Source organism: Amborella trichopoda, chromosome 1 (genome assembly GCF_054954075.1).
Source record: "Amborella trichopoda isolate Santa Cruz 75 chromosome 1, AtrichopodaSantaCruz75HAP2 v2.0, whole genome shotgun sequence".
NCBI classification, from domain to species: domain Eukaryota; kingdom Viridiplantae; phylum Streptophyta; class Magnoliopsida; order Amborellales; family Amborellaceae; genus Amborella; species Amborella trichopoda.
In genome coordinates, this window is record NC_142336.1 from 54,498,266 (window position 1) to 54,512,513 (window position 14,248).

The window sequence follows — 14,248 nt, forward strand, 5'->3', positions numbered from 1 at the left end:
TTTAAGAATTCAAAATGTTGTCTAAATTTTTAAAAACCAAAATTCAATAATTTATTTATTTTTCCCTAAAGAAAAAAACAAAATCAAGTCCCATCTGTGGTCCATTGACCACCATAGGATCCTTAAAACTATGTTAGTCTAAACGACCCATCCCAAACGACAACCGTCCAGTATCCAATGTATAATACTCTCAGAATCGAAGCGTTTTTTTCGAAACCTTAGGCAAGACCCTACTCAAAAGCCAAGAGAACGTTTATTCATAACCTTAGGAAATACCCTATCTAAAAGTATCTTTAGCACCCGAAAACTTGGAGACTTAAATGTCCTCAACTTAGTGACTCACCTCGAACAAAAGGGTAGAGGGAAAATTATATGTATTTTATTTGTGCTTGAAGAAAATAGCATTGAAACGTCCAATTATTTGGTGGTCAGATCCAACTTCTCTGTTTCTTTGTTCTTTCCAATTTTTCGTTGGTCAGATTCAACGTCTCAGTTTTCTTAATCTTTCCGATTTTTTGGTTATTAGATCAAACGTCTCAGTTTTCTTTATCTTTGAAAATACTCTATCTTTTGATTCTAAAGTGGATCTCAAAATGCCACGTTAACAAAATCCTCCCAAATACCTCTTTTGAATAAAAGAATAAGAGTATAATGTGCTACAACATCATCAAAACATTTTTTCAACTATTTGGGTTTAACTACACAAATCTTGATCCACCATCCTGTTCTATTAAAAGTCATACCCTCAATGAAACCATAAATCTCATCTTTTCTCACTATTTCCAACCATCCTTTTGGACTTACCCCTTGTCCTTTTTAGCCTTCCACTTGAATTAACTCGCACCTCCGAATGGGTATTATACTGAGACTGCGCCACACATGGCTAGCATACTTAAGCCTCCCCCCCCCACATAAAGTACATAAACAGGCCTCTAATTGGGTGGTTGCTTAGCCCTAAGAAAGCTTGAAAATGTGCACTTAAAAACTCTTTTGGAAACATTAAATTCGTCTCAGAAAATAAGGCAATAGAGGCAAAGAAGAAGGGGTCACTAGGATATATAATGCTCAGACACACAATTTCTATCCTGGATTTGACTGAACATTTTGCCAATTAACATCAGCATCTACTAACAAGTACACATCTAAGCATTGATTCATAGAATATACAATAACTCCTCCCCTCGGGATGAATCAGATTAAGAAACATAAAGTTACTTCTATGATACTGCATATTACAAAGCCCACAGGAAATGGATTCCACATTCCATGGATGTCAAATAATAACTTCACAGTATACATTATAACATTTCAGCTTCGTCAAATCTTCTCTAGCTCTTTCCTTTCCTTTTTTTCTTTCTATCTATTTGTAACCAGAGAGAGAGAGAGAGAGAGATCCTAGCTGATTTTCATAACCATTGTCAGAACTGAATCACAGATCTTGAGGGCCATCAAAGGACTGGGTCTTTCTGAGGTTCCAATGAAGGCCTTCATGGATACTATGAAGAAAGTCATTGGTGGAGTCTACTTGGCAAGCAGTGGGAACAGGCCATGGAGCCATACTGCATATGAGAGCATCCCCCGCTGATAATTGCTTCCGGTCTTTTCCATCAAACGAAGCCCAAGCTTGTCCCCTGCTATTGAAAGGTACTTGAACCCTAACGGTTACATACTCGGGCAAGATCAGAGGCCTAAACGACAAAGAGTGAGGGCAAATTGGGGTGAAGAGGATTCCGGGTACCTGCATTAGCATATTGGTTTCTCTAAGCTTGAGCTTTTATAGAACACAAGCAAGATATTTGTTACTTTCAAAGACTATAGAAGGTTTGGGCGTTCAAGACAGAAAATAATCGATATGACATTTCAGATTCTATTGTGCAGCAAACTGGCAACCTACAAATATAAGATTCAAAGCACAAAAGGAGAAGCTGTCAAGCAAACTAAAATTAAGTAATTTCCTCTCTTCTTTTTTTTTGGCTCTCCTTGTAATTTTACAATGAATTTGAAGCCATGTAACTTATTTCACATAGTCAGAAAATTCATATGAATGGCAGACGAAAAATTTGTACATAGTTTACGCATAATGTTCAGTTAATTAACTACAAAATTGACCAATATTAGGACAGGCAACAAGAACCATTCCCAAACTATCAAAACAGCAGTAAGTTCTCATATCAAAGCAGGCATTTTTGAAGGTATCTTCCATAACAGTGCACCACGGACACATTGAGTTAAGCTTTACAGAAAAGCAACAGATATGAACTTCAAATTTTTTCCAATGGGAAACTACTAAGAAACCCCACATGAAGAATAGGATACTTACTACACAGGCCTAATGTCTCTGTATCTAAATCATCTCATTGCCACCTATCATGGCAACAGATTTGTCCCCAAATACAACCCCAATGTCATGGTCAACTTCTACCAAAATGCAACATGTTGTAAGTTAAGGAAACTAAAGCAAGTCCATTTGGTACCTTTGCATGAATATGTAAGATTTCATAAATTGTAGGTTTAATTTGCAAACAGGAAAAAGGCCAAAGCTGATACCTGAGGATGGACCATGGATCCACCAGCTGCTAGCGAGTAAGCCGTGCTTCCTGATGTCGTTGATAAAATCAACCCATCTCCTTGCACGCATGTGACAAATGAGTTGTCACAATAACATTCCAGTTGAGTTAGAAAGGATGACATACCACGATCAATTGTAACTTCATTCAAAACTAGCATGGGTTCTTCAGTTTCCAGCTCATCTTTGGCTCCATCTCTTATAACATGGCATATCAGACGATGGCGTAGTGTGATACTGATGGGACCCTTCAAAATTGCATCTAGGGATTCTTTGTAAAATTCGCTTTCTGAAGATTGTTAAAGAACACATATGATGACTCATTTTTCAAATATAAAAGGCATATGAACTGAAGGAGTGCATTTTCACACAGTTACAAGCCAAAATTTTGATTTCTCAGACTTCTCGTACCCATTCCACCAAAGGAAATTGGAAAAGTTACATTTTCTGCCTGAGAGGAAGTTAATTTATGTGGCAGATAGAAGCAACATCATGTGACAACTCCATTGTCACTTTAGAACCAATGTATTTTAATTGCACTATAAAAAGAAACTTCAACTCATTCAAATCATAGTGTATACATGCGATGCCATGTTACAGTACGAAACTGTTGAGACAAATGGAAATATAGTGATATACTACAATCATTCTTGGAATTGTTTGTTGTGATGCATTGGCACCCTTCATTATTGAAAATATCTCCAAAATTTTTTAATTCCACTGTTTGAACTACTCTCCAAAAGAATTGGAAACACCCAACAAACAGTACTTAATATATCTATATCCAAGCAGACTAGAGTGCTTAACCCGAGTCCCGATGACCACATAAGCTGGGCCATCATTTGGTCTGTGCTCCACTTAAAGCCTTCAATTTGTGGGTTGGATGAAACTGGTACTTTCATCACGAAGTGGTGGAGTTTTATGGCAATGCACACCTGAGATAAAGTGGCACCCAAAAGTGCCATTTCAAACATAAATGGCTCGTCGCCGAAACAGCACCAAACCATGACACAGCTTGCGGATAAAGCCTCAATATGTGAAATGAGCACACACACAGATGAATAACAGGACACAGAAACTCAACATTAGCTCGTTCAAAAACTTAAGAAGGATACGGAATGGTGTCATGAATCCCAGTGACCCCAATGAAAATGATACAACAGGAGGAACTGGTCCCTTGAACATTGATGCTGCCTGTACATAGAAAGTATTTATGAGTATCACAGAAGTTTCAAACATCCCAACCAATTCAATACATATGATAAGGCATGGCTGTCATCTCAATAATCTGTTGTTCACCAGATGGTAAAGGCTAAATGCAGCATACTGTTTATATCCTTATTCTACCATAGTGAATTCCAAGAGAACATTTGATTCCCTGCTGTCCAGTCGACTAATAAGTTTAACGAACTTCGGGATTTTCAAGTGATCTATGGTCTGTCACTACACACCATTATCTCTCCAAAAGTAAATCCCCCCCTCACATACATACGACTTTTGGTGTAATTAGATTATTAGCCCGGACTATCTTTATACAATGCATCACCAGATATCTTGAGAAAATTCTTCCCCATGACACATATTTATAAACTGGCAAGTAAGACCCATGCTACAGAATGCTTCTCTGATTGGATCAATACAATCTTATGGCACCTATAATTGGATCAATACAATCTTATGCTACTCCACCAACAGCTGCTTTTTCTTAGAAAAAAATAAATGTGTACAAAGCAAACAATGACATTACTATCACAATATTCATAAAATTTGTTCAAGCAAAGCTTCCACCATCAATGGAAAATGTTTTGTGCACTCACCCAGAGAACAGTTCCATCACCACCCAGGGTTATAACAAGATCAACTTGCGTGTGAAGGAGCAAAATCTCCTCATCTGTGTCATAAGACCAAATAAAACACCAAATTAACCACGTGAATGCAATCTATGCAATACCATAATTTTTTCACTAGATTATAGAGAATTACCACTCATGGACATATAGATCCAAAGGAAATTTGATGCAATTCATCCAAGCCGAGTAAATCTTTATTATTTTGATGAGTCCTTAATTTGTAAGTATACTGAACTAATTCAGTGGAAGTTTTAAAATTTATATAACTATTCCCAGCCCAAAACTTAGAAGTCATAAAAGGCAATTATTCAAGTATAATCATTCACTAGGAGTGAAATGATCATAGAATAAAATTCCAACAGTGTGATCATCCATAAGGGATTTTACGTAATTAAAGATTGAATATAAAGCCCACGCTGCATGCAAGGTCTCTGATGTATGTCGCTCATCATTTCATATTTTAAGCATCTATTCATTCCGTGAGTGAAACCAAACAAAAACCAATGAGATTATGTAACCAGGACCATTAAAAGGAACCAGAGCTATGTCTTGTCAATGGAGAAGAAATCAAATTTTTGTGAGCCCATTTTTTTATTTTATTTGGTGGGGGGGGGGGAGGGGAGAGACTGGAACCCTTCACAGTTCTGCCCAGAAATCAATCTGCTCTTCCATGAACCACAACTGCATGACAACTACTGTATCCCATTACTCTGCTCAGTTGAGAATGAAATGATGGTTGAGGACTACGAGATTCTCCTATGATAGTTAATCACTATGCGAACTATGATAGTAGAAGCAAAACACTGCATCCCCACCTCAGACTATGAGAATCCTCTTACTTGGACAATAATCCATTCAGGCTCATTTAACATTAAATTGGATCCCCATGCTATGCCAACATCATCCACCAAAGTTTCTAGAACACTAGGGTATATGCATAACAGCTAGTAGAGTATACACAACAGATCATCAGCAACAGTTTCATTGGATTGTTCCAAAACACAACTAGTTTCGTGATAACCTAGCAAGGAGATTCCACATGCCCAGTTGTTGCAACCTATGGTGTAAAGATCAGGAAAGCATTGATTAAAGTCAAGTTCTCTCTTCTGGCAAGTTAGAGTCATCCTTTATTATACTAGACCTCTATGGTTTGTAAGCATCCCTACAATTTGTAATAATACTTGATGCTCCAGATTATCGGGAATAGTTTGCGATTTTTATGTCCTAGATCTCTTCTCATGAAGGTTCCAGACCGTCCCACCAAGCAAAGGTTTCTACAGCTTGTGTTTCTATTTTTTCTGCTGAATGACTTTTCCAAAATATTAATTGCAAAATTAAGAACAAATACTTCAAACGAAGCATCCAACCACATTAGAGACAAGGGACCACATGATGAAATAGGGATACTGCATGCAATGAACGCAATGTGATCAGTATGCGTAAAATAGTTATCCAGGTGATTCTGGAAGATAACAATAATAAAATGGACAGGAAAAAGTTCAATAACGCATCATTGACAACAAATGAGCATGCCACCAAACAATAATTTGCAACAAATAAATTCTAGATAACAAATATTGCCTAGCGGATGAGTATATGGGTAAAAGATAAAATAAATTTGTAGCTTTGTGCTCACCTTCTTCCCATGTCTGTACAAAATCAAAATAAGAACTCTCAGCAAGAAGTTCTTTTCTAACTCGAGGTTCCACAAAAACATTTAATTTTTTGTGCTCTTTCAGCCATCTGCAATGACAAACTACATAATTTAAGGAAAAATATAAGGAAAGGTAGTTTATGCGTCGGGGGACGCATTTCTACATTTACACCCCCGAGGCATAAACCATCCATCTAAAGTTGGATGCAAGTGATGGTCTCTCCAAAAAAAAAGGTAAAATTAATGGCTCAAGTATTTCCTTGTAAAAAATATTATTTCTAGTTTTTTTTAAAAAAATTTGTTACACATTAATGATCTCCATATTGGGATTGTATAATCTTTAGAAATCAAGGTCAAAATTTATTTCAAAAAGAGATTATTAACAGGGGCCGCGTTTCTACGAGTCCGGGGACTCATAGAAACCGTGTCCAAAATATAAAAAGCACATTTACAATTTGGACAAAAGACTTGAAAATGCATGAACGGGAAAAGGGCCGTATCATACATTATGGCAACTACAATATCCGCATGAATGCATAGAAAGAGAAACACAATGAATAACAATAATTTGGCAATAGTATTTCGTGTAACTTAGAGAAATGCAGTAAAAGAACCTGATAAAAAACACCTACTTTTGGATATATGATGGTTTCAATCAATCATAAAAAGAGCATTACAATTTATAGTGACCAAATAAGCAAGAGAACATAATTAATAATACAGGAAGAATTTCATACATTTTAATATACAAAATGAATTTGTGAAGTTATCAAATGATTCACAGGCACCTAACATGAGCAAGTTTCTTTAAGATTCACAATTAAGCTCAAACATACTAAGATAAACTGCAAGAGACAATGATTCTTAGAACCATAACATATAACACAGCATCCACGATAAGAGAACGACCAGACTATGATTAGAAATGTAACTTTTATTATTGCATTGAGATATTACTTTATGGGAAATTGATTAAAATATCCACAAGAGATGAACTATTCAATATTTTGCCTATTTTTGCAACTATTGCAACTCATGATCATGTGTCTTTTAATGGGCATTCTGAAATCACATCAAAAGATATGGGTAGCATGTTAAATAATTCACCTCTAATCGGTATTTGGATAAATTTCCCTTATTCTATTATTAAATTGCTTTACAGAAAAATACTGCATAATATTATAGGATTGAGCTCCATAATAATAGGAGAAACAAGAGAAGGAACTCTGCTATGCCTGTTCATGCTGGCTTTGACTACAAAGCACAAAGAAAATGGGAACTACAAACTTCAGATTATCTTATATGTCAGTGCCAATTTTAAAACTATGCCATAAATCACTATTGGTTATTACAATCGTTTTCCATAACCTCATGACACATGAATTAGATAATAGAGAGTCACCATTGAGTCACATCGTGGAAAGTTGACAAGCATACCTGACCATTTCAGAACATAAAATGCGGACTGAAGTTGAATTTGGCTTTGTGAGAACAAATACAGTTTGTGGATCTGTTTCCCATTTCAATGAAATCTGAAAATAAACACCAACGTTCAATTAGGCCAACCATGGTATATAAACAATTAAAAATTACAATCAATTGGCATACCAAATAGATTTCCGACAGTGTATAGACTATAGAGTACTCTTGCCAAAGAGAGGAACCAAAAAAAATTAAAATTGACCCACATTAATGTACTTAATAACAAAAATTCAGATATGAGCAATCCAATTATATCTAACTGATTTGCATCCAATTAATATAGCAGAATCAGCCAACAGCAATTCATTCATATTGAAAACAACAAGAATACCTGTTTACTGCTGCGCTCAGCGGTTGTGATGTTTCCTCTTTCAAAGGAGACAACATCGTGCTTGTGCTGACCATTTCTCTCACCCTTGCAACCCCAAGCAAGTTTAAATGATGCCTGCCTTAGGAGAAAAAAGAAGGGCCATAATGATGTAAAACTTAAGTTGGGATCCAATATGAGCACCTAGGATTTTCCATCCAAAAGAAAAAGCTATAATTCTCTATGAAAGATAAGTCAATACACAATATATGTATCTACCACATGGCAAGAATGTCACACAATAGATACATGGAAATTGTAGAGAGAGCAAGGTGGCAAATCATATGAAAACCTATTGATACCTCCCAGGTGCTTGGGAAAAAATTTGGATGGATTGAGGTGTATATCCATATACAAGGGAAATTCGATAATTTAGCTCTTAAATTGTCGTATGATTATGAACAATAGAGTTGGATGTGACATACCTGGCAAGTTAGTCCCTATTGATTACAAAATCACAATAACTTGGTCATATAATTAGGAATGCAGAAGCACCTCACATAGTCAAGCAAGGGTCACAAATCTACGCAGGTGTTACACAATTAATCTAACAGGACTCTCAGTAAGTCCCAGGCCTATCAAGAATAAGTTCAAATAACAACAGAAAAAGCCAACATTTATTCAAAAACTATTGGACATGTAGGTTGCAACAATAATATGAGATGCCTTAGAACAAATGCTTAGCGAACCATAAAGAACTTTAGAAGAAGTATTGTTAACGTAGATCATAAATATAAATTAGATTACCAACTTGAGTATTTATTGAACAAGAGCAATACTATGAAGTGTATCCACGATACTCCTACAACAATTATTATGTAAGCAACTGGGAAGGTGAATCTACTGTAAGCAATAAGTATCGAGCAAATTAACGATATTCGATATCACTAATATTCTACGCAGCGTACATTAGCTAACAAAACACATTCTGAGCTACTAGATAGAATCAATCTCTCTTTCGCATCAAATCCTCTACCTTTCTGCACATCATCTTGGCCACCGCACTAGATTCAGACTCTGAATTCCTATCGCGAAGAACCTCGTGTGTACAAATTCCATGGTTCCCACAGCACCTTTCAGTTGCCATGTTTGATGAATTTCGTGTCTCAGCTTGATTGGAAGTATTTCTCAACCTTTTATCACCATTATCAATTGGGGTGTCTTCAATAGACATTTCTGTAAACAACATTACAATCTCTGTTACCAATTACAATCATATGCTGTCTCTATTCACAAACTATACATCACAAGATCACACAAAATCATAGCCAAATAAATAAAATATTATGCAAAAGCGAGAAGCTAATACCAAGGCATTTTCCAACCAACAATTTCAACTATTTAAATAAAGACCCGGTTTGGTGCAGGCTTTGACACACCAAAAGTAGTGCATGCCCTATAATCTGCACTGTCCACTATAACAGGATGAGGCAGATTGCACCCAACAATTGCGACGGGTTGGTTTTTGGGTGTGACAAACACCGCTGAATTACATTAAATGGTACAGATTTCAGGGCCCAAATAATAACATGTGTGGGCCCCAATGCACCGACACTTTTCCTTTAGACACAAATAGACATAATGTAAACACAAAATAACCAAAGTACTAGAGAAACTGAAAGTCATTTGTATTCCAAAGGCTGATATAGAATCACAGAGACAGTGATCAGCTTCCTTTTCTAAACCTTTTAGCTTTAAATGCATATTCCGCGCTCTCTCTATTTCAAGTTTACGTTTCCATTCAGCAGCCTCTGCTTGAGCAGAAGCTCTCCCTTCAACAACACATCTTAGCACTTTTGCAACACCTGTGAATTGGCAGAAAGATGAAGGGATTAGAGCTTAATAATACAGATATAATCTGACAATATAATTTACACTCAGAGGCATAAGCATAAAATTCAGGTTCCAAGAAAACCTTTTAAATTACAAATTCAAGTCAACAAAATTTTTTTTTAAAAAAATCTGAATAAAAAATAGCTACTTCTGTAAGTTCTAATTGATTACATATGTCCATAGAAAATTCATAAACTTGGTATAAAGAAAGTCACACCAGTCAAGGAAAACGTAGACTACCACTTGTTTCCCTCCTTTTTAATAGGTAGCTTAATAGAGAATGAGAAGCTTTATTTGAGGGACTCAAAATAAAGAAAAATCCATTCCTTGCCTTTACTTAAAATAAGTTGATACCAGTATAAAATTTTGACTGAAATTTAATACAGTGGAGAATATGAAGCAGTTATCCAAATCAAATTCTTAATGACACTAATATGCGGATAGAAATACAGGGCATGCCATCTTACTTCTCAGTGCCTCAGAAAACTCGACCAAATTCTGATCAATTGTTTTGACAACTGACTGTTGAAGGATTTCTTCCAATCCATGAACTGATTCCATGGAATGAAGAGCGCTTTCAACACCATTCTCTTGAGGTTGTGAGCGACTTACACTGGATTCCTTCCCAGATGAGGCCTGTTTGGGCAGAAAGACATATTTTGGGCAGAAGGTAAAAAACAATATTGGATATACCTTGTGTTGGTCTACAATCATCTATAATAGGTGCTAGTAAACAAAGTTATTGCAATTGATGTTGAAAAATAACTTGCTCAAAAATAGTAAAATACGCTCAATGGATAACACCATATTGGTCAAGCATTTTAAACTTCGGTAAGGTAACACACACAAAACGTCACCTGGCAGGAGACATGCTCTTTTAGCATATAATGCGACACTAGTATCTAAACTACGTCTCAAAGGATAACTTTATTTAATCCATATTTTGACGGTAACGAATTATCTGTGCGTTTGTACGATACCAATCTCTATTTTCTAGTTATCATGGTGTAATGAGGGAAAACAACATATGCAGTAGAGAAAAAGATAATAATGATTCAAATATCATGCATAGATAAAAACTCAAACATGTGAAAGATTTTCAAGAATTCCATTCGTAATAGGCATTGTGTTGGTTCTGAGTTTAACACAAAGCAGAAAGAAATGACGTATGAGGCAACCTATGAAGCTCCATAAAAATGCATCAGGTGCGCATGCGCACAGGCACAGGCACAGGCACATGCATGCATACACCCTCATTTATGATTAGACCATCTTAAATGGATCAAGCTGATGAGTTGGGACAGTACTTTAGAAACATTAAGGGAAGAGGCGTCTGAACAACCAAAATTTAGTGAGGCAATATGCAAATCTCCCACGGAATTTACGAGGTTATTATGATGAGTGATGCCGAAGCTTCAGGGGAGAATCAATAAGTTTTGAGGATTGTGTTAATGACTGAAGTGATAATATAACTTCTAAGGATGATGCAAATAAACCTTTTCCTAATGTCACTGGATTGGTAGAAGTACTTAAAAACTGTCTAAAAGGCTTATACTACACTAATTCAATTTCATCACACAGGCAATTCATGAAAATTTTGTATCAAAAGTGAATTGAATGAACATGGTTTACCCTTGTAGACCCTATAATTCATGTAAATGAAGCAACGCATTTGGATTTCCATGGCATCAATACAGTGGTTCAGTTTAATCTTTTCAGTTTTTGCATTGACATTTTAAAAGATTCGCAGTGAACAGTAGTCACCTGCTAAGTTACCTCTATTAAAAAAGAAAAATACTATATTCTTCATGAATTATCATCTCGGGAAGAATCATTAAATGGGAACAAGAAAAAACTTAAAAAATTCGAGAAAAAACGAAGAATACCTCTATAGCAAAAGATTAAAAGGAAAAATACTATACTCTCCATGAATTATCATCTCGGTAAAATTATTAAATGGGAACAAGAAAAAAAATCACGAATTCAAGAAAAAATTGAAAAATTAGAGCAGAGTGAGACAATTTTTGTGATAGAAAATAAACAATCAATTTAATGGACAAGTTCATCATCTGAACGAACAAGCTACAAAGAGATCACCAAGAATCAAACCAGAATCTGATTTAATTCCAGGTTTCTAGAAAACAATTATCACTATGCAAGTAAAAGAATGGAAAGAATTAAAAAACTTCGATCTCGATTCCTAAGGACGCACAAAGCAGGTCACGCACCTCTGCAAAGGAATCGCGAGGCGACATGATGAAGATTCAAACCTCTAATTCTCTCTCTCTTCTCTTTCTCTCTTTAAGCTTCCGGTGAAGTTGGTGACTGAATGGAAATAAGAGAGAGAATTGAAGTGAGAAAAATTGCAGCTCGGGACATGTAAAGAGAGTGAAAAGAGATCGGGGAGAAGAGAGTCTAAATATAGAGAGGGAGAGAGAGAGAGAGAGGCGCAGGATCTCATCCTACGACGGCGGCCATAAAAGGCATGCAATTATTAGAACGCGTGTCAAGAATCAAGATGTGTATTTGTGCGGGTAAAGAAATGCGACGGGAGAGAAGGATGCTTTTGTCTCTTTCACAATGGACAGTCAAATAACCAATAGATTCCTATAAAAAGTCTTATTCCTTTATGATTGACCAATGTTATCTTATTTGGAGGATACAGCCTCATCTCATGTTCCCGTTTCCATATAGCACTTTCCTCATTGAAAATATTTATGCTAACTCTAAAATCAATTTTCAACACCTACCATAAAATTTAAAATTTAAAAAATAGAACAGATCTTGTGGATATGTGAATATTTATTTTTAGGACAAAATAGATAGGCTAGATAATTTCTTGCAATATACATTATTTTCAGAGCTTGAAACCCTGTTTTGTTTCACAATCATAATGTTGCAGGTGAGATGATCTATTTATAGGTATTCCAACACTTAAATTACAGTTTACAATGAGTTATAAGGTGAGGGTTTACTTATTTTGATAGGGCTATAATTAGGCTATAGCCCTATCAAACCATTTTCTTTTAAAAAATACATATTATAATAAAAATGTGAAATGTCTATAAAAAATGGTTTGTGTACTGTGAGAATTTTTATCTTTATTTAAAGGAGGTTACAATTGCTCATAGCCCTTGGATGTTGCCACACTGGATGATTTGGGGTATTTCGCAAAGTATGAAATTTGTTTTTGAATTTTGAATCTAGTCAATGCCACTTTTACAACTATTCAATTTGAAATCTGACGGATAAGTGTGATTGTGACCTCTTTGTACCAAAAATACTTGATCTCTTTATATATTTTTCTTATAAAAAATTCTTAGTTTATCTAAACGACTAAAATATATTGGTCCACTTATCAAAACTAATTACACACTAATTTTTTGAAGTAAACTAGGTTTTTTCTTTGGAGCAGACTGATAAGGCACCGATCAGTTCCCTTACTAGTTTGATTGGCTTCATCTTAATAACTATATACTAGGCAGTAAAATGAGAGAAAGAATGCACATGATTTTGAAATTGGAAATAGTTTATACAAAGTTGACAATCTTAAATTGTAGAGTTCAGGTGCACTCACTGGAAAAGGCTATTTTGTTATTGGAAAACCATCTAATTGATCGTCTCGGTATTAAGATATATGGATATGAAAAAAAAAAAAAAACTTTTAAGTCTAAAAAATAGTATATATTGGGATATATTATTTGGAACTTCCATTTTTAAGATTTTCAAGGACTTATAGATATGCCTAATTTGAACCACTTTTAAGAGTTTAAAATTTTATAATTAGATATTAAAATAGATTCTCGAGCCATCCTAAAAATTTTTGACACTAAAATTGCATCTTATAACAAAGTTTGGAAATACGTCTTATTTTTGTGGTTTAAGTTTGCAACCTCATGTAAACTACCCTTTGAAATTTAGGGTGGTACTAGGCTGCTAGCATGATACCCTCGCCGCTAGGGAACATCTTGAAACACCCATTTAAAATCAATCATTTGATGAACTGCGAACTAAAAGTTGTTTTAAATTATGAATTTATTTTTATCTTGGACGAGACTGATCAAAGCATTGATCTACTCCGTGAAAGATCGGATTAGCCCCATCTTGATAACTATGCCCTTATCTTACCGTTTACATTTCCATTTCCAAATTTGGAATATTTGGATAAATAAATCCAAAAAACAAACTTACTTTTGCTGCCCCAATTTACTGGAAGCTGTTGCTTGGAGTCTAGGTCAACTTCGTGCTTGTTCAAAACGGTAGCCATGTCATGTTGACTGTGACTTCCACAAAGACAAAGGCGTTCCATAAGTTTTGTAAGAAAATAGAGTAAATGGCGTCAATATAATACAAATAAAATACCTCCAAAGGACTTCTTGTGTGGTTGGTGGTTGGGGCCACCATATTTTACTCAAAACGTGGAAATGAGAAGGGTTAAGGGTCAAATGATTCAATAATAACATAGGAAATAATATGAAGGAAATATATATAATGAG

At 35.4% G+C, this 14,248-nt stretch overlaps 1 protein-coding gene across 2 annotated transcripts; it reads right to left on the minus strand.

Annotated features, from left to right (window-relative positions):
* Positions 1–1,125: 1,125 nt before the first annotated feature.
* On the minus strand, positions 1,126–12,288 carry NADK1 (NAD kinase 1). 2 transcript variants are annotated; one of them, XM_006844816.4, is made up of 11 exons: positions 11,981–12,288; positions 10,220–10,388; positions 9,605–9,724; positions 8,896–9,095; positions 7,884–7,997; positions 7,508–7,602; positions 6,053–6,159; positions 4,384–4,457; positions 3,682–3,760; positions 2,548–2,855; positions 1,126–1,738 (listed from the first exon to the last, which is right to left on the minus strand). In XM_006844816.4, exons 1-11 carry the CDS (start codon positions 12,005–12,007, stop codon positions 1,430–1,432), a joined length of 1,602 nt encoding a protein of 533 aa, XP_006844879.1. In that variant the 5' UTR covers positions 12,008–12,288; the 3' UTR covers positions 1,126–1,429. The 2 variants fall into 2 exon arrangements, with proteins under 2 accessions (XP_006844879.1, XP_088730621.1); XM_088874495.1 differs by having other exon boundaries at positions 7,884–8,063.
* Positions 12,289–14,248: the final 1,960 nt, after the last annotated feature.

What these genes read in the sequence shown, in the direction of transcription:
- NADK1 (XM_088874495.1), bottom strand. Translation starts at nt 12,007, where the DNA reads ATGTCGCCTCGCGATTCCTTTGCAGAG. An exon ending in CTGAGCGCAGCAGTAAACAG is followed by an intron (nt 7,603 to 7,883) that starts GTATTCTTGTTG and finishes GTTTATTTTCAG; the next exon opens with ATTTCATTGAAATGGGAAAC. An exon ending in GTGATGGAACTGTTCTCTGG is followed by an intron (nt 3,761 to 4,383) that starts GTGAGTGCACAA and finishes TTCTATGTACAG; the next exon opens with GCAGCATCAATGTTCAAGGG.